The 19,948-nt window shown below is 42.7% G+C and overlaps 1 protein-coding gene across 5 annotated transcripts in view; it reads right to left on the bottom strand.

The window, feature by feature from the left end:
- The window catches only part of LARGE1 (LARGE xylosyl- and glucuronyltransferase 1), a 607,716-nt gene that overhangs the window by 246,232 nt on the left and 341,536 nt on the right, over window positions 1-19,948 (bottom strand). For all 5 annotated transcript variants that reach the window (XM_081591375.1, XM_081591376.1, XM_081591374.1 and 2 more), the window contains one exon: window positions 3,246-3,417. In XM_081591375.1, coding sequence (XP_081447501.1) covers window positions 3,246-3,417 — 172 coding nt within the window. The remainder of the gene's footprint in view (window positions 1-3,245; window positions 3,418-19,948) is intronic.

Consider the following 19,948-nt stretch of genomic DNA (forward strand, 5'->3'; position numbering starts at 1 on the left):
ATGAGAGGGGAACCTTCCCTCCTGGATCAGACTGTTCCACATTTATGGGTCTGTCCTAAGGGACTTCCTTCCTATTCTGTGACGCGGCTTCTAATCATTCTGTTTAGAAAAAATAATCACACACACACACACCCCTATACTAAAGAGCGCCATATGTAAAAGAAAAGAGCTTACTTACTTTCTTTTCATTTCCTTATTTTCCCAGAAAAGTTAGGGCAGGCATGGGAAAACCTCAGACGCTTGTTATACTCCTTTGCTGGTGATAGGTAAACACAGACACAGTATTCCTTGTTTGTGAGCTCCTTGAAGGCAGGTGCCCTGTTCTAACAACAGCATCTAATGTATTCCTCTGCACTGTGGGGGCCTGACTAATGCTCGAAATGAACCAACAGGAGGATGAGCAAATAAAATGCAGCCCATTAACTGAACTCCTTGCAGTCAAACTTCCTTGGCCTTGACCTTGGCCCATATACTCTGCTCTGCCCCAGGAGCTGCCTTGAGTCTCTGAGCCCTCCAAATCCACATCCTTGGGTCATCTCCGGGAGCCCTTCCATGGGGATATGGGGGTGGGCGGGCTTAACACTGGGATTATTACTGTGGTTGTGACTGGTGACAGAACCCCACCAGCGCTGTGGCAGGTCCTTGCTGGGACAGAATAGATGTGATTTCCCAGTGACAGGTTACCTTTAGGGACCACCTGTCCCTGGGATCTTGCTGGGTTACACTCATACAGGAGAGACTTGCAGCTCTGAATGTATATGGCAGGCTGAGTTTCTCGGGAAGTAGACGCGGGAATGGGAGTGAGCATGCCGGGGGGTTAACTTAGGGAGAATGCTCGGAACAGCATCTATGAAAGGGGCGGCACGCCAGTAGGACTGGGCATAGGGAGAAATGGGGCTGCCAGGCAGACGCCAGTGGATCCTGCAAGATTTCACATGCATCATTCAGTCCATGATGTGGGGTGTGGCCCCAGGCAAGGTGACTCTCTTCACCTGAGACCATGCCCCAAAGAGGGCTGAGAGCAGAGCCCACATGCAGGCAGTCTCCCAGCAGCTGGAGGAATGAGCCTTTCCTCCCAAAGGGGAATGTGAGTGTCCACCACACACAACCACTACTCTCATCCTGCAAGACGGACATGATCATCATGTCTACAGTGACATGGTCCCAGCTGGAGGTGGAGATCCCTCCCTCCATGGGAGGCGGTAACTCTCCCTCCGCTTCACTTCTCATCATACAGCCAGGACGCAGTGGATGACTCCTTACAGCCGGTGACCCCCGGCGGGGATGCAACAAATGCCTGTTGAATAAATACATCACTGAATACTGAAGCTCAGCACTTCACTATAGAAAAAATGCCCCTAATGAGTACAGTGTAATCAGGAAAAAACAAAAACAAGTAGATGTGATGGGGGACTTGAAAAGAGATGCACAGGGAAGACAATAGACACATGCACTCTGGTCTCAGCTCCAAGTGGACCCTTGCATCCTGCCAAGCTGCTGTTCCCTTATTTGTGAACTAAAACAACAGATCCAAACTTTCTATGAAGAGATCTGAAAGCTGAGACACATTCTGTTTCAACAGAGTCTATTAGTGTCATTATTGACATGAATAAGGAAAGTTTTAATCCTGACAAGGAAAAGAGTCCAAGGGTCAGGGAGTTTTGCCCCCGTGGTGTGCTGAGGACTTTTTTCAATTATCCCAAAGTTGGGAGGCTCCCAGAAGGAAGCAGGCTGGAGTGGGTGAGGAATTTACTCTTCTGTCAGTGAATGGAAACAGAAACCAACTGGAATAGCTTGTGATTCTTGAGAATGCTGTGATTTAAAATCACTAAGCAATTCTGGTTTCCTCGGTGTATATGCCCAGCAGTGGGATTGCTGGGTCATATGGCAGTTCTATTCCCAGTTTGGTAACGATAACCCTATATGCGAGACAGAATAAGAGACACAGATGCATGGAACAATTTTATGGACTCTGAGGGAGAAGGTGAGGGTGGGACGTTCTGGGAGAATAGCATTGAAACATGTATATTATCATATGTGAAACAGAACACCATTCCATGTTCGATGCATGTGACAAGGGCTCAGGGCCGGGGCAATGGGATGATCCAGAAGGATGGGATGGGGAGGGAGGTGGGTGGGGGGTCCAGGAAGGGGAACACATGTAAACCCATGGCTGATTCATGTCAATGTATGGCAAAAACTATTACAATATTGTAAAGTAATTAGCCCCCAACTAAAATAAATAAATTTATAAAAAAAAAAAAAAAATCTAAAAAAAAAAAAAGACTTCCTAAAAGGAACAAAAGCAATATGATGTTTAGAATAAGATTTGTATTTGTTGTAATGTTAGGTGAAATCTGATCTTTGATTTATTAAACACTTTTCATTTAAAAAAAAAAAAATCACTAAGCAATATTTCACCTTCAGAGGAAAAGGAGCTATAGAGAAGAGGCAGGAGGGATTTTAAACACAGAAGCCAGAAGAAAAACAAAAAAAACTCACCACTAGATTTATCTCTCAATGTATTTGTCTAATATTGAGAATATAAAACTAATAAGGTAATTTAAAGGATGACTTGTGCCTGCCACTTCTCTCATGCATCCATACCAGTTATAAACACTAACTGTCCTCACAGTTTCCCACCTAATACTCACACATGCCTTGGGGCAGTGACAAGAGTTAACAATAAAAACTAAGAAGAAACTGACTAGAAAGAACCTCTTAGAATGCCAAACTTACTTCTTTAAAATGATAAACCATCAACTTTTTAACAAAAGAAAAAGTCATAAGAACATTTTCAAACACTCTATAATGAATAGCCATCACCAGCATCTCACAGGCTTTCTCAGCAATCAAACTACCATTTGATAAAAAGGGAAAACCGATAAATGCGTGTCTCCACATAAGGAAACCAACACTCAATTATGGGCACATAAAATACAAACATTTGATATCTGTCTCTCACAAAGCAATTCAACAACCGTCAATTAGGTTCTTCCTATGAACACAGATCTTAACCTCTTCAATTATTAAAGACATACAAGCCAATCCCAGTTTTCCTCTAACATGTATCAAATGAGAGTAGAACTGATGCTCACCTCTATTTATAATTCCTTGTCTATTTCATTAGCATGACCTCATTAATAGTTGCCCTCACATTAAAAAAAAATACAACTGCTATTCTTGTCACGTCAGTCAACATCTTCAAAGATATCAGAAAAAAAAAAAAAAGGTGCTATAATTACCTTTGAACTTGTGGAACACAGCCCAGAGCTCGGCAATGTCTGTTGCAAAGGTGATGTCTGTGTCAAGGACGATGACCCTCTCCAGATTGGCAGGAAGAGTCTTGGTGAGGACAAGCTTCATCAGACCATAAATCCCAGAGTAGTGTTTGTTGGGGATCCAGGAAACTTCAGACTAGACAGGGAAGTGAAGAGAAAGAGTAGGAGAACGCAAAAAAAAAAAAATCACTATATTTAATTTTTTACACAAGCATTATAAATAGTGCCTGGTACATAAAAAGGTTCCGATAAAAACTGGTTGAGTAAATGAATGACTATTTTCTTTAAGATTTGTTCATGTAATTTACAGTTTGGCTTGTGAAGTTCTTTTGGAGGAAAATGTATCTGAATCAAGGGAGAAGGAGAGTAATGTTTTTGAAATAACTACGCCATGCAAATACTACACTCAGATATTTTAAAATAAGATTTCTGTTATTATAGAAATTATATATGCTCACTGGAGAAAACAATATTCACAAAAGAAGAAATAAAATTTTCAAAAATTGAATCATACTGTATATATTTTTGCAACCAATGTCTAATTGTTCCTGGATAGATATATTTCCTAAAGTCTTATGCCATTTCTGTGTCATTAAAAATGACTACTTAATGGTATCATTAAACCGTACACTTATCTATTTTTTTAAAGCACAATGGTTATTGTTGCTCCATTCTTTTTACTCTCAGATAAACACACAGGAAGGACCTGGTCATGATCTATACGCCACTCTTCACTGGATAGCAAGACAGGATGTACGCACAGAAGGGTGACCCACGGAGCGCTACACTGAAATCCTCACATGCTGTTAAGGAATGACAGGGGGCTTAGGGGTAAAGAACCCGCCTGCCAGTGCAGGAGAGGCTGGTTCAACCCCTGGGTCAGGAAGATCCCATTGAGTAGGAAATGGCAACCCACTCCAGTATTCTTGCCTGGAAAATTCCATGGACAGAGGAGCCTGGCAGGCTACAGTCCATGGCGTCACAAAGAGTCAGACATGACTCAGCAACTGAGAACATACAAGAACAAACAAAGGAACGACAAATGTCCCTCAGGTGGGTGGGAACATCAGCGAGTCACACACCTTAGTACCATTTGATAATACTACTACTGATACTACTAGTACTACTACTACTAATAATAATGAAGGCTAACAATAATACCGAACACTAGTGTGATGAAAGCTTCCAGAAATACAGGTCATTTATGAAGATCACTATGGGCAGGGTCTCGTCTCAGCTGCTATGGGAATCTCCATGGAAGCCAAAGCACACTTGTTTTCAAGAAATGAACATTTGGAATGGAACCCTTTAATGGAAAATGTGGTCACCTCATAAAAATACCAAAAAATATTCACCCTTTTTGTCTTTATAATTCCATTTGAGGACACACTTTTTTTTTTTAAAGTCACACTTAAGAATGAGATCAAAGTTTTATTCCTGAAGTTCATCGTCATGTCATAAAAGTAAATAAATAGCAACAATCCAAATGGCAAAAAATTAAACAGCGAATTAAAATGTGGTATTTTAAAAATTTGATAGGGGACTTCCTCGGTTGTACAGTGGTTAAGACTCCACACTCCCAATGCAGAGGTCCCCAGGTTCGATCCCTGGTCAGGGAACTAGAACTCATATGCCCTAATATCCTACATGCCACAGCTAAGAGCCAATATTTGTTGTTTAGTTGCTAAATCATGTCCAACTCTTTGTGACCCCATGGACTATAGCCTACAAGGCCCGTCCATGAGATTTTCCAAGCAAGATTACTGGAGTGGGTTGCCATTCCATTTCCTTCTCAATAAAGAGACTGCATGCTGTGACTAAAGAAAAAAAAAAAAAATCCTGCATGTCACAACTAAAACCTGATGCAGACAAAAAGCATTGATAGCACATGGTGCAGCTGTTACAAACAATACAGATTAAGATGAAATGAAAAGAAACTGACATATAATGTTAAAAGTAAAAAAAAGGAAGCTTAAAAATTGCTTTTGCTTAATAACCACTATATATAATCAAACAATATGAAAACATATCCTGCCAGATTAATACAGAGAAAAAAGAAATGGAAGCACAGCATCAAACCACTAACACCAATCATTTGGGGGATGATAGGAGTACAGTCTCTCTCTACAGATAGATATGAAAAAGTGTTAGTGCTCAGTCGTGTCTGACTCTTTGAGACCCCATGGACTGTAGCCCACCAGGCTCCTCTGTCCACAGAATTTACCAGGCAAGAATACTGGAATGGGTAGCCATTCTCTTCTCCAGGGGATCTTCTCAACCCAAGGATCGAACCACGGTCTCCTGCATTGTAGGCAGATTCTTTACTATCTGAGCCCAGGGAAGCCCCAGATACAGATATACATACATACACACACACACACACACACACACACACACACATATATATATATTCATGTTACATACACACATTTAATCTATACTTGCCAACTTAAAAAAAATAGCAACTAATAATGTTGTAAAGAAAAACTAAGTGTGACATTCTTCATTTTAAAACATATAAGGATCCAGTGATGGGAAGCAGGAGTTTACTAAGTCAGTATCAGGACCTTCGGTGATAACTCATATGACCCATTCCATCTCTCACACCTACTCCATGTTATGTTTTCATCTCCAATTTGTTTGAAAATACCATTTTAGCTATTCCTTATTCTCTGTTTTACAATGGCTCTTTGCATTAAGTGAGTACAATTTTGACCAGAAAAAAAAGAAAACATAAACGAACTTTTCACCATGTGTCAATTCCAAGAGAAAGAACCATCGACGACTGCCTACAACCTGTCACCTTGTTCCTGGGTAGCACGGAGGAGGGAAAAAAGAAACACAAGTTCAAATCTGGACTCCAGCCCCACATGAAGGGTTGATCTCTCTAAGCCTTGGTTTCTTTACCCCTAAAAATGGAGCTGCTGCTACATCACATGGTTAATGTAAAAACTGAAGGAGTTTAAAGGACTCAACTGCTTGGTACACAAAAGATCCTCAGCAAATGTGCTCCCACCCTTTGTCCTGATTCTCTCTCCCCATTTCCAGTAGGTACATAGCTATGCTTGGGTTTGATCTCTGTGTGGGGAAGATGCCCTGGAGAAGGGAAAAGCAGCCCACTCCAGTATTTTTACCTGGAAAATTCCATGGACAGAGGATTCCATGGGATTGCAAAGAGTTGGACATGGCTGAGCAACTAATGAAGAATTGATGCTTTTGAACTGTGGTGTTGGAGAAGACTCTTGAGAGTCCCTTGGACTGCAAAGAGATCCAACCAGTCCATCCTAAAGGAGATAAGTCCTGAGTGTTCATTGGAAGGACTGATGTTGAAGCTGAAACTCCAATACTTTGGCCACCTGACATGAAGAACTGACTCACTGGAAAAGACCCTGATACTGGGAAAGACTGAAGGCAGTAGGAGAAGGGGACGACAGAGGATGAGATAGTTGGATGGCATCACCGACTCAATGGAGATGAGTTTGAGTAAATTCCGGGAGTTGGTGATGGACAGGGAGGCCTGGCATGCTGCAGTCCATGGGGTCACAAAGAGTCGGACACGATTGAGTGACTGAACTGAACTGAGCAACTAATACACACACCCACACAGGCGCGCGCCTCTTCAATGCTTCATATTAAAGGCTGGGGGTGTCTCTGGGATCTAGTACAGAACTGAACTTTGGTCCTGGAGTCAGATATACCTGCGTTCATATTCTGACACTGTCAATTAATCATCATGTCAACTTGGCCAAGTCTGCTAGGCTTGAGTTTCTGCCGTTTTTTTAAGGGCAGAAACAAGGCACTGGGCAGGCTTGGGGAGGGGAAGAGTTGGGAGCCGTTACCACTTAAGGCATGAAGGGCCAATGCCAGCTTCTGTTAGTATCCAAAGAGGGAAGTCAGATGAATAAGCCCCTTAGCAGGAGCAGTGACCTTCAGAAGAGAGACATGACCTTGCTGCAACAATCCCTCAGGATGGATCAGGGAGAGAGTTCTCAGCTTCCCCTCTCCTGCTGCTCCTAGGACACCTGCCAGGGCACCCCATTGGGCAAACCCAAACATAATCCAGTGAGAAAGTAAGCTTGGGGATGCAGCCGTTAGGTATCAGCCCAAGGGGAAGAGTGAAGAAAGATAAGAAAGAATCCAGAGGGACAAACCTAACACAATAGAATGGGCATTAATTTAAACAAATGATGGCAAGATCAAAGCACCAAGCCTTACACATCACAGACACAACACACATCTGCAGGATGGCTGGGGAGATGGAAGGATGCATGGGAAGACAGACAGATGGATGGCACGGGAAGGTGAGTGATTAGTTGCGAATCTTCACCAAGCAAGATGCAAAGCTATAGTTGGAATCTGCCAGGTGAAATGTTTGTGTTCCTTCCCCAAACCATAGTCTTCCTTTGAAGTCAGCTTCCAGGCCAGCCATCACCTTAAGATCTGAGGCCTGAGGACTCTGAATAATTCCCTCCCGTGGGTTTTATAAAACTCTTCCTCATGTAAGCCTGGGCCTTTGGAACTCAGCTTGGTTTCCTCACTCCCCTGAGAATTTGCCTGAAGTGAAGCTTGGCAATCATCGGCCCATGCCGCAGAGTCGTGCTATTTAATCAGACCTTTGATTAACTTATTCATCTATTTTGGTTACCATCAAAGCAAGAGAGCTTGGTGGAGACCGAACACCAGCACATTGGGTTAAGCCGTCTAATTAGATAGCTCCAAATCCCGGCTTTATTTTTCACACACAGGCGAGGCACTCAGATGCATCACAGACCAGTAGGACTACAGGAACAAATTAATCTCAACGTGAGCCCAGGCCTGAATGTCGCCCCAAGTCCCCGACTTAATACATAATCAATTAAGTTAGAGTGTTCAATTAGAGGTAAAGGAAGCATTCGAATGAGTTTGTATTGGGAAAGAAAACTAAGGAATCTAGAGGGGGGAAGAATGTATGGTGAGAAGCAGATGTATTTGTTACAAATGGCTCCTTCTCTTAGAAGAAGCATGCGCTCTCTGCCTCTGTCCAAATCTTGCTCTTCCTTCAAGTCCCAACTTAGAAGGCACCAGCCTCCGGCCCCCCTCCCTGCTGCCCAAGGCTGGGTGAGGGCTCACAAATCGAGCTGTTTCCTTTCCTGCGGCGCAGCAAGCCATCACACTGTGTCTAATTTTCCATGTCTCTTTCCAGCTCTGGACTAGAAATCCTTGAGGTAGGCATGATGTCATTCACATTATGGTAACAACACAGTCATTTGATCATGTGCATGACTGCAGACTTAACCAGGCCTCAGTTCAAATGCCACCTGTGATATTTTTGCCAACTAGGAGAAGAGGCATCTGTAATTGCTTGGGTCCAGATTGGTACAGTACATTGAAAAAGGCACAGCTTGTTGAGCCCCAGAGCCTGGGTTTTAGCACCAGTTGTAATAAGTTTATAAGCTATGTGACTCAAGGCAACTCACTTAACCACCAAAAGCCTCAGTTTTCTCATCTGCAAAACGGGAACTTCAAACACTCACTTCACAATATTGCTGTGAGGATTACAATGCATCTATTCATTAAGAGAAGGGAAGTAAATGGGCTTCCCTGGTGGGTCAATGGTAAAGAAGCTGCGTGCCAAAGCAGGGGACATGGGTTTGATCCCTGGTCTGGGAAGATCTTCATGCCTTGGATAAACTAAGTCCGTGTGCCACAACTATTGAGCCTGTGCTCTACTGAAACTACTAAAGCACACGGGCCCTAGAGTCCATGCTCAGCAACAAGAGGAACCAGAGTGAGAGATCCAGGCACTGCAACTAGAGAGTAGCCCCAACTCGCCACAACTAGAGAAAAGCCCGCACAGCAACCAGCACAGGCAAAATATACATAGAAATAAATAAAATTATTTTTAAAAAAAGAGAGGAGGGAAGTAAAGTCCATTTCCCTTCTCCTAATGAGTGTGTGTCAGTACTACCCAGATTCAGATGATACATGATTTGGAGACTGATAAAGACAAGACATTAAACCCAGGGACAGAACTCAGGTTTCCTGCATTGCAGGTTGTTTCTTTACCAGCTGAGCCACAAGGGAAGCCCAAGAATACAGGAGTGAGTAGCCTATCTCTTCTCCAGTGGATCTTCCTGACCTAGGAACCGAACCAGGGTCTCCTGCATTGCAGGCGGGTTCTTTACCAACTGAGCTATCAGGGAAGTCCATGGTATTAATACCTTTGACAATAAAAGGGAAACAGGGAACAGAGATAGTTCTGACAGGGAAAATAAGTCACCCATATCTTTTCCCTATATTTCTATATATAAGATTAATAAATCACAAACTGGGATCTACTGGGAAATGTGAAGCCCTCTCTAGTGGATCTCCAAATTGGACCACACATCCTAGGTTTTAGGAGGGGGAAAAATGGGTGTGAGTGGTCACCCATATAACCTTTAGGAGGCGTCTCCTGGTATAATCCACACTGCTACTGATCTCACTTCTAGCCTACAATAAACTCCAGTCCAACTGAGGATATTAAATTCTTGGAATCAACAGAAAGAAAGTAAAAGTTTAGTCACCCAGTAGTGTCCAACTCTTTGCGACCCCATGGACTGTAGCCTGCCAGGCTCCTCGGTCCATGGAATTCTCCAGGCAAGAATACTAGAGTGGGTAGCCATTCCCTTCTCCAGGGGATTGTCCTGATCAGGAATCGAACCCAGGTCTCCTGCATTGCAGACAGATTCTTGACCATCTGAGTCACCAGAGAATCAATGTGGAGAAGACCATCTTCAGAGGCAAATTACAGAGACCTGGAAGGCGTCATGCAGACCCCCAGAGTACCCTGTAGAAACACCACCACCTAGCTGAGCAATATCCTAGCATGTTCTTCATCACCGAACATGCCAAAGGGTTCATGTAATTAAGATAATAATAAGAATGAAAGCTAGGTTTATGTTAATGGACAGATTATTATCCTTGCAATGGCTGTTAATAATTCTAAGCAGACATGCTCTAAGATTTAATTAGCAAAAATGCAACTGAGCTTAAGAATACCACTGAATGCACTTACATAAAGGAGCATAAGCAATTCTTACGGGGGCATTGGGATGCCCCCATAATGATAATATTATCTAGCCTTTGCTGGGACTTGAGCTGTTTACTGGCCATCAGGCCCTGTGAGGGGCTCCCTGGGGGGCTTCCTAGGTGGCGCTAGTGGTAAAGAACCCACCTGCCAATGCAAGAGACATACGCAAGTTCTATCCCTGGATTGGGAAGATCCCCTGGAGAAGGAAATGGCAACCCATTTCAGTATTCTAGCCTGGAGAATCCCATGGACAGAGGAGCCTGGTGGGCTACAGTCCATAGGGTTGCAGAGAGTCAGACACAACTTAGTGACTGAGCATGCAAGCATGCAGGCACTGTGGGGAGAGCGTTCTATGTGCTATCTTATTTACATTACTTCCAGCTAGACTAAAGGTCAGGTATTATTATCCCCGTATATGAACTGTGGGGGGAGAGGACAGAGTCCTTTCCCTTTCCACAAATTTCAGTCCCCCAGCCTTAGATACTCTACTCTGAAATGATGCAGTGTTTCTTTCTTCTTTACCCTTCCCCTAGTTACTGGTCTATTCAGAGCTGTCCTCCACTCCTCTGGGCTAGTAACTCTAGGGTTGTAGCCAAGCTCCTGACTCCATCAGTGAAATCTATGTTCATCAAGAAGCAGTTTTTTTCAAGGCAATTAGATACAAAGGCTTTGGAGTTGGGTATTCCTGAATTGAAAATCTCTGTGGATCTTAATTTTCTCATCTGAAAAAACAGGAGTAAGAGTAGTATATCTTGCTCCCTTCCTAGAGAATTGCTCTATTTCTAATCTGGAATCTTTCCTCATCATCCTAGAAATATTTTCTGCTCAAAATAAATTTCTTCAGCCAGGACATGGAAGCAACCTAAATGTCTGACAGAGAAATGGATAAAGAAGATGTAGTATATATATATATACAATGGAAGACTCAGCAAATCATAAAAGAAATCAACCTGGAATATTCATTGGAAGGACTGTTGCTGAATCTCCAATACTTTGGCCACTGATGCGAAGAGCCGACTCACTGGAAAAGACCCTGATGTTGGGAAAGGCTGAAGGCAGGAGGAGAAGAGTGCAACAGAGGATGAGATGGTTGGATGGCATCACCAAGTCAACAGACATGAGTTTGAGCAAACTCTGGGAGATAGTGAAGGACAGGGAAGCCTGGCATGCTGCGGTTCATGGGGTCACAAGGAGTCCGACACAACTTAGCAACTAAACAACAACAATAATTAAAAGGAATGAAACTGAGTTAGTTATAGAGACACGGGTGGACCTGGAGACTGTTATACAGGGTGACCTAAGACAAAAAGAGAAAAACAAATATCATCTATTAATGCATATATGTAGAATTTAGAAAAATGGTACAGATGAACCTATTTGCAAAGCAGAAACAGAGGCACAGACATAGAAAACAGATGTATGGACACCAAAGGGGAGAAGGGGGGACGTGGGATGTACTGGGAGATTGGGATTGACATATATACACTATTGATACTGTGTATAAAATTGATAACTAATGGGAACCTACTGTATAGCACAGGGAACTCTACTCAGGGCTCTGTGGTGACCTAAATGGGAAGGACCTAAAAAAGAGGGGACATATGTCATATGTGTACATATAGCTGATTCACTTTGCTGTACAGCAGAAACTAACACAACACTGTAAAGCAACTATATTACAATACAAATTTTTTTTCAAAAAGGAAAAAATAATACATTTCTTTTACCTATCCACTTTTTCCTGTGGATTACAAATCACCTTGACTCATTTTTAAAAGTTAAAAAAGAAACATCCTGGCTGCAGAATGTCTGAAAAGTCATTTGCCTTTCATGTTGTTCTGAGTAGTTGTCTTGGCAACCAACCTGTATGTTCAGAACATAATTGCTGAGAAATGGAGGGTAAGAAGCTCAGGTGGGTGGGGGACCCTGGGCCATGCCATGGAGGATTGTGAACTGAACATAAGCTCGGGAGTCTGAACGGCCAGATTCCCACTGGTGAGCTCACTGCTCTCATCCTCTATCTGCTCACCCATAAAAGAGAGGAAATAAATACGTATCCCATGAGGTTTGCAAAAGCACTAAATGAGGCAAGAGAATTAAAGGGTCTGGTACAGTGTGTGCTATACTGTAAGCACTCAACATAAGCTTTTCAACTGGCTGACAGCTCGCACTCTGGAGTCTGACTGCCTGGCTTTGAATCCTGGCTCCATCACTCACCAGGCTGGGTTGCTTTGGCCAAGTAATTAAACACTGCTCCATGTACCTCTGTTTTCTCATCTGCAAAACGGGCATCCACACAGAACATACTCCATAGGCTTGTGAGAATTCTGATGCTGTATATAGGTATTGACTATTATTTTTAATTGTTAGTATTACCAATGATATTTAGAATAATAGAAAAGATGAGATTCTTACCTACAAGATAAAGTCATCTCCATTTGTATTTACCCTTGCCAGCAAAAAAAAAAAAATGCTCCAGTTTAGCACAGTTGGAATCATTTAAATCAGCAATGACAGAACACTTAATATGGGTCAGATACTGAGAAGGGGCTAGGGACCAGCGTCCACAATGAATAAAACATGGCTGGTGCTTGAAGAGTCTATGGTCTCAGTGGATATTCATTATCTTTTGCTGCATAACAAGTTACCTCAAGACATAGAAGCTTAAAGCCGCAATAATTGTTTATTATCTCACACAGTTTCTGTGTTAGGAATTTGGGAGCCCACTTTCTGGGTGGCTCTCGCTCAGGATTCCTCATAAGGTTGTAGTCAAGACCTTGGTTGACCTTATAGACATCTGAATGCAATGGGATCTGCTTCAAGATGGCTCACTCCTACTACATGCCTGGGAGTTGACACTTGCTGTTGGTTGTTGTGTTAGTTGTTCAGTCGTGTCCGACTCTTTGCGACCTCATGGATTATAGCCCCCCAGGCTCCTCTGTCCACGGAATTCTCCAGGCAAGAATACTGGAGTGGGGAGCCACTTCCTTCTTCAGGGGATCTTCCCGATCCAGGGATTAAACCCGGGTCTCCTGCCTTGCAGGCAGATTCTTAACAGTCTGCACCACTAGTGAAGCCCACCAGGACTGTTGGTAGGAAACTTCAGTTCTTCACCATATGGATCATCCCATAGGTCTGCCTGGATGCCTTTACAACGTGGTGGCTGGCTTCTCCCAGAGTAAGAGATCCAAGAGAGAACAAGGAAGAAGCTAGGATGTCTTTTATGACTTGGCCTCAGAAGTTGCATGGTGTCATTTCTGCAACATCTTATTGATTATACAGGTCAGCCTTGGGTGACGTGGGAAGGGATCAGACAAAAGTGTGCGTACCAGGAGATGCCGTCATTGAGGGCTATTTTAGAAACTGGCTACCACAATTCCAATACTAAGATGGTAATAACTGCACTATGATAAACTCCAGGTATACACACAGCAGCAACCTATAAGAAGGACAGTCAAAGGAGGGTGGCTGGAAGGAAGGGAGAACAATCACAGATGTCTGGAAAAGATGAGCCTTCAATTTGATCTGGACAAAATGAGCTGAAAGTTGAGTTTTTCAAATATTGAGAGAGAAGCAGGATGGGAGAGGTGTCTGTGTCAGTGTTATAAATAACACAGAGTTATAAATAAACAATCATGTGTGTTTGTGTGTGTAAAATAAGTACAATCTGATATATCTAGGTAAAGCTTGAAGCTGGAAGTGATGGGAAAGGCCTTGGGGAGGAGGAGACAGACAAATGTTGGAGTGCTCTGGACACCCCGCTAAGGAATTCTGGACCATATCCTAGGGCCCAGGGGAAGAAACAAAAGGTTTTCACTAGCAAAGACACAAAACCTCAATTGTAATTTTGAAATATACTCTAGCAACCTGTGGAAGAGAAAGATTAACAGATGGCAGTTGACAGGCATCAAGACCTTGGAGGATGTCTGCAGAAAATGCAGATTGCCAGGATCATACCCAGAAGTGATGATTTATCACCAGAGTAGAGCCCAGAAATCTGAATTTTTAACCAGAGCACCATGAATCCTAAAGCAGGTGTTCCAGAATACACCCTAAGAAACACTAACTTGGAGAAATAGGAAGCATTTATTTCTTAAGGCGTTGCTGGTGGAGTCATTTACACTGGATCACCAGGCAGCTTACTGCTCAGAAACAAGATGTAAGATAGCCCTGGGACTTCCCTGGTAGTCCAGTGGTTAAGACTTTACTTTCCAATGCAAAAGGTGCAGGTTCAATCCCTGGTTGGGAAACTAAGATTCCACATGCCTCCCGGCCAATAAAACAAAACACAAAACAGAAGCAATATTGTAATACATTCAATAAAGATGGCCCACATTAAAAAAAGTCTTTAAAGACAGCCCTGAACTTGACAGGGTTGGATGTATAGGGAGAGAGGACCTTATTCAAAGACTAACAAAAGAAAGTGTTGACGGAAGATCAGGGGTTCTTTAGATAACCCTATGCCACATGATATGGAGGCTTCCTAGCTATTCTACTTTCTAAACTCAGAAATCCCATTTCAATAAAAGCAGCTCTAGGTCACCTCCTGTGAAATTCTAAGTGATCAGTACCAACAAGAGAGCTAAGTGAAACAGTTCCCATCTTCCCACAATGGGGTCTTGCAGGAAACCTTGTAAGAGCCCCCAGATTAGTCTTTATGCGTGACAGTGACCCTATGAGGTGTCAATGAACATTTATTCAAAAAATATAATCCCAGCTCACTATGAGGCATCAATGAATCTTTATTCAGAAAATATAATCCCAGCCCAAAATGAGCTATCTGGCTTTCACCTGAAATGCTTGTTATTCAGAAATCGACTGAGCAGCCATCTTCCACAAGCATAATTAATTTGAGGATGATGACAAAGGCCCAGTGAATCAAGAGGAATGTGATCACGGATCTGTAAACACATTCCTCCCAGTATCAGTGGCAACAAGACCCCTTCCTCGCTCATGCCTGGCAAGAAGCATCCTCTATTTAGCTCTGTGAAGCTTGGGGGGATTGGCCACTGGAGCATTTATGGATCGTCTGAACCTCTCTGAGTATTTTATGTTATGAAATGGAGTGTTTCAAAGCACTGGGAGTTCTGATTTGTGAACTGGACTGTTACAGTGGTTTAATTTCCTGAAATATTGCTGCCTTCTTAACTAATAGATTTTTCAATGCACTGAGGAGAAAATTGCATTGGCTCCTGCGTAGCCTGGACTTAATATTTTTAGAAGCTGCAATTCTTCTTATTACAGTCCACGGTATGTATTTATGTATGTCTAGTTAGCACAATGTCTGACACACAGAGGCACTCAATGAATAGTTTTGAAAAACCGGAACAATACATGTAAACAAGCAATGCTTATTGAGAACCATTCCTTTGATGGGGATACATTGGTGAACTTGCTTCATTCATTCATTCATTCATCATTCCTTCCTTCAAAGATTAGGTGAACGCTCGGAGATAACAGTACAGTCGAGCAGACACAAAAACAATTTCAAAAAGCATTATTATAGCACTCAAATTAGTGGTTTATCTTGATGGGGGTTGGAGGAGGTAGGGTGATGGAATGGGAAAGCATCTAGGTATATTTGGTGATATTGTTCTAAGTTAGGTAGCGTGGTGTTTTATTGGTATATGTCATAATCTATTAATCTGCAGTCTTCAAACATTTGTTATGCCTGTGTGTACAGAAAGACATCACGAAGGACCAAGGGGGAAGAATGTGACCTGGAGTGAACCGAGCAATTAAGGGGACCCAGCTAAAAGTCACAAATATGTACAAATATACCCATACACACTCATGCACACTCAGCTCCTGCTAAGAATGCCATCACTTTGCTAGTAAATGTGAATAAAAAAGAAAACTCTTCTTCCCTTACCATAAATTACTCTTTAGCATTCATTCTTTAAAAATGCAAAAATTTGCTTCTTGTGGGATGAAAAAATCTTGGATATTACTATGATTTGTTATTAAAATCTACTGGGAGGGACAATTAAAAACTATATTAAAAGGCTCCTAGGGAGGGGTGGGCGATAACACATTTTTCAAAAAAGTTGAAAAACTTTACTCTATAGGATTATATGACACCAAACTAGCCACAAAACAGAAAAGCTAGTGAAAACAGAAAAGGAAATCCAAACCTGAATCCAGACATCTGCATAAGCTGAGCTGAGCAGTTCTTCCTGCCTTCCTGAGTTTAATCAGAAGGCAGTTTAATCACAAAACATGCCAGCGATCTGTTCTCAAGTTCACCTGGAGAGTGGAGGATACTTTTACCCATTCCTGTCCTCTCACCCCCATCCCTCCTCCAGGCTCACCACCTCCTTCACAGGGAACCATCTAAAGGGCAGCCTCAGAGGCTGCAATTAACGAGGCCCCATGCTGCTCTGCGTTAATGAGCAGCTTTTCCGCTTTCAGAGGGCTCGATCATCCTTTGGAGGTGAAGCCTTTGCCTGTGACACTCTTTGTTCCCAGCTTCAGAGATCCGCCCTGCAGGTCAGCTTTACTCTAAACTCAGGGGAGGGTAACACCAAGCAGGGAAGGAGGGTTAAGGAGGATGAACCAGGGGTGCCACTTAATTAATTTCTGGTTGGTTTGAAAACTGTTTTCTTTTGATGAAACACAGAAGGCAAAACTCTCCTGGTGTTGTAAAAAGATCCAAAGGAGAATCTCGTCAATGACAGTCACAATGTCTCCTGGCTCACGGCCAGAGATGACCCTCTTCACTGGTCACCCCTGAAGAGCTGATGTCTTTACTCAACTCTTATAATGCATCTAGGAAACATTAACCAAAGGTTTTATTATCATTTCAAATATTTTAACCTTGACCTTGAAAGCCTTGTTTCAAGATGACTTAGACCAGAGATATATTGGCATCCACCTCCCATAACAGGCCCTTACTATTTATATGAAGGGTTGTCAAGGAAACCAGGTGTTGAGGATAGCTGCCTAACTTTTCTAGATTTAGAATTTATCATATGTGAGACGGAGAAGGCAATGGCGACCCACTCCAGTACTCTTGCCTTGAAAATCCCATGGATGGAGGAGCCTGGTAGGCTGCAGTCTATGGGTTTGCGAACAGTCGGACACGACTGAGCAATTTCACTTTCACTTTTCACTTTTATGCATTGGAGGAGGAACTGGCAACCCACTCCAGTGTCCTTGCCTGGAGAATCCCAGGGTCAGGGGAGCCTCGTGGGCTGCCGTCTATGGGGTCGCACAGAGTTGGACACGACTGAAGCGACTTAGCAGCAGCAGCATACGTGAGAATGCAGAATGGAACAGAATGTCACCCTTAGAAAGTACTACAGATAATGGTGCACGGTACAAGATAATTCCATTTAAGCCTTTGCTTCCACTTGGGGATTTGGTTAGTGATCAAAGGAATTCCTAATGCTTTAAAACCCCCTTAAAAAAATCACCTAATTCTGAAAATGACTCATTTATATAAACATTCTTTGTGTGTGCCAGATTCTGTACTAGATGTTATAGGAAAAAAAAATAACAAATGTGGAACATTCCGATTTCCTAGGAGATCACAGTTAAAGGAAAAGAGTATTATATTTATGATAATTATAATAACACATTTGTTGAATACTCAGTTTGTAACATACACTATAAGAAATTTACAAATATTATCTTTTAAGTTACACAATTACCCTAATAAAGTAGACTTCAAGGAAGTCACATAATCCTGAAGAACTATAGGAGCTGGGGCAGAAAATCTGATTTGCTTCATTCCAAAAGTCTTAATCATTTTGGAAACTGACTCAAAGAGATATTCATATGATCATTAGGCAGTGAAAGCTAAATATAAAGTCTTAGTAGAATTCTCGAGATAGAGCATCAACTGCACCTTTAAGTAGGAAGTGAAATCAGAAAAGGAGAAGGTGACTACTATACTGAGCTCATACTTGCAACACAAACACTGCAACACAGTGACAGTCAATGCAACTAACAAAGAGTCAGCAACCTTCTCAGCACAAATGAACAACATCTGCAGCTTTCCAAGTGGTCAGTAATATTCTACTAGGCAATCTGTTAATAACATCAAATAAAAATGCAGAAAGAAAAGCTTGAAAAGTAAGTCTAGATCCCAAAAGCCTTGCTTCAAGATGATTTAGACTGGAGATACATTGGCATTCACCCCCCCATAACAGTCCCTGTGCTATACAGTAGGTCCTTGTTGGTTATCTATTTATATATAGTAGTTGTTGTTCAGTCACTCAGTCGTGTCCAACTCTTCATAACCCTATGGACAGTGGCATGCCAGGCTTCCCTGTACTTCACAACCTCCGGAGTTTGCTCAAGTTCATGTTCATCGAGTCGGTGATGCCATCAAACCATCTCATCTTCTGTCACCCCCTTCTCCTCCTGCCCTTAATCTTTCCTAGCATCAGGGTCTTTTCCAATGAGTCGGCTCTTTGCATCAGGTGGCCAAAGTCTTGGAGCTTCAGCATCAGTCCAATGAATATTCAAGGTTGATTTCCTTTAGGCTTGATTGGTTTGATCTCCTGGCTTTCCAAGGGACTCTCAAGAGTCTTCTCCAGCACCACAGTTTGAAAGCATCAATTCTTTGGTGCTCAGCCTTCTTTATGATCCAACTCTCACATCCGTTCATGACTACTAGAAAAACCCTAGCTTTGGTTATATGGACCTCTGTCAGCAAAGCGATGTCTCTGTGTATCTGTTAATCCTTAGCACCTCAAGAGGGAGCCAGAGAAAATCTTGGCCTCTGATGCTCAGCCTTTTATATAAGCAATGCTCATAGCAACGCTCAGAGGGCCCAGAGCAAAAGCCCTCTGGAGGCTGGGTGCCCTTCTTCAGAACGTGGATGAAGATCAGCTGCAGTCACAACCCAGATGAGAATCACCTGGGCCCATTCCCAGGCCTGTTTCAGAAAAACTAACTTGGGGTATCTAGTGGTAGGGCCTGGCATCACTGCTTATTTTGGTTTCATAAAGATCACACAGGAGTGATGCTAATACACAATTAAGGGGAAGGGCTGGCATTGTTTGTTGGGTATTGTTTGGCATTAAAAAAGCTGTCAAGTGATTCCTTTGTGCAATCAAGCCTTAGATACCCAACAACTGGGGAAATGAACCAACCAATCCATGCTAACTTCCAGCTGGGACCATCAACACCCAGATTAAGGGCACAGCTTTGGAACTTCAGTGTGCTGTTGTTATCTGCACAGATATCAAGTCCCTATCTATAGATGTTTGTTAGTTTTTTACTCTCTGGCGTGGGAATACTTAAGCCTTCTTGATCTGAAAGCAACCTGGAATAATGAAAGGACCCTGGACTCAGAGTTGGAAAACATAAGCTGGAGTCTGGTCCATCCTCGGCTCTGTCTCTCAGATTCAACATCTGAAAAACAGAGACAAAGCCATTGACATTGGCTCTGGGAGACTGAGAATGGGATGATGTACATAGAAGCAGCTAGCAGAGGGCCTGACAGGGTCTGCGCTCAGGAGCTGCTAGTTAATTCTGAACCCAGAATAAGGACTATTTCATTACTTGACAAGCAGAATAAAGGTCTGATCACAGGGAGGGAGTTCAGAATGCTAGTGCCTCACCACAGCTGCCAGTACCCGTGACTCCCCTCGCTTCTTCATAATGG

The sequence above is a fragment of the Giraffa tippelskirchi genome, chromosome 4 (assembly GCF_054371585.1).
Source record: "Giraffa tippelskirchi isolate mGirTip1 chromosome 4, T2T-mGirTip1v1.2.pri, whole genome shotgun sequence".
In the NCBI taxonomy this organism is placed as follows: Eukaryota; Metazoa; Chordata; class Mammalia; order Artiodactyla; family Giraffidae; genus Giraffa; species Giraffa tippelskirchi.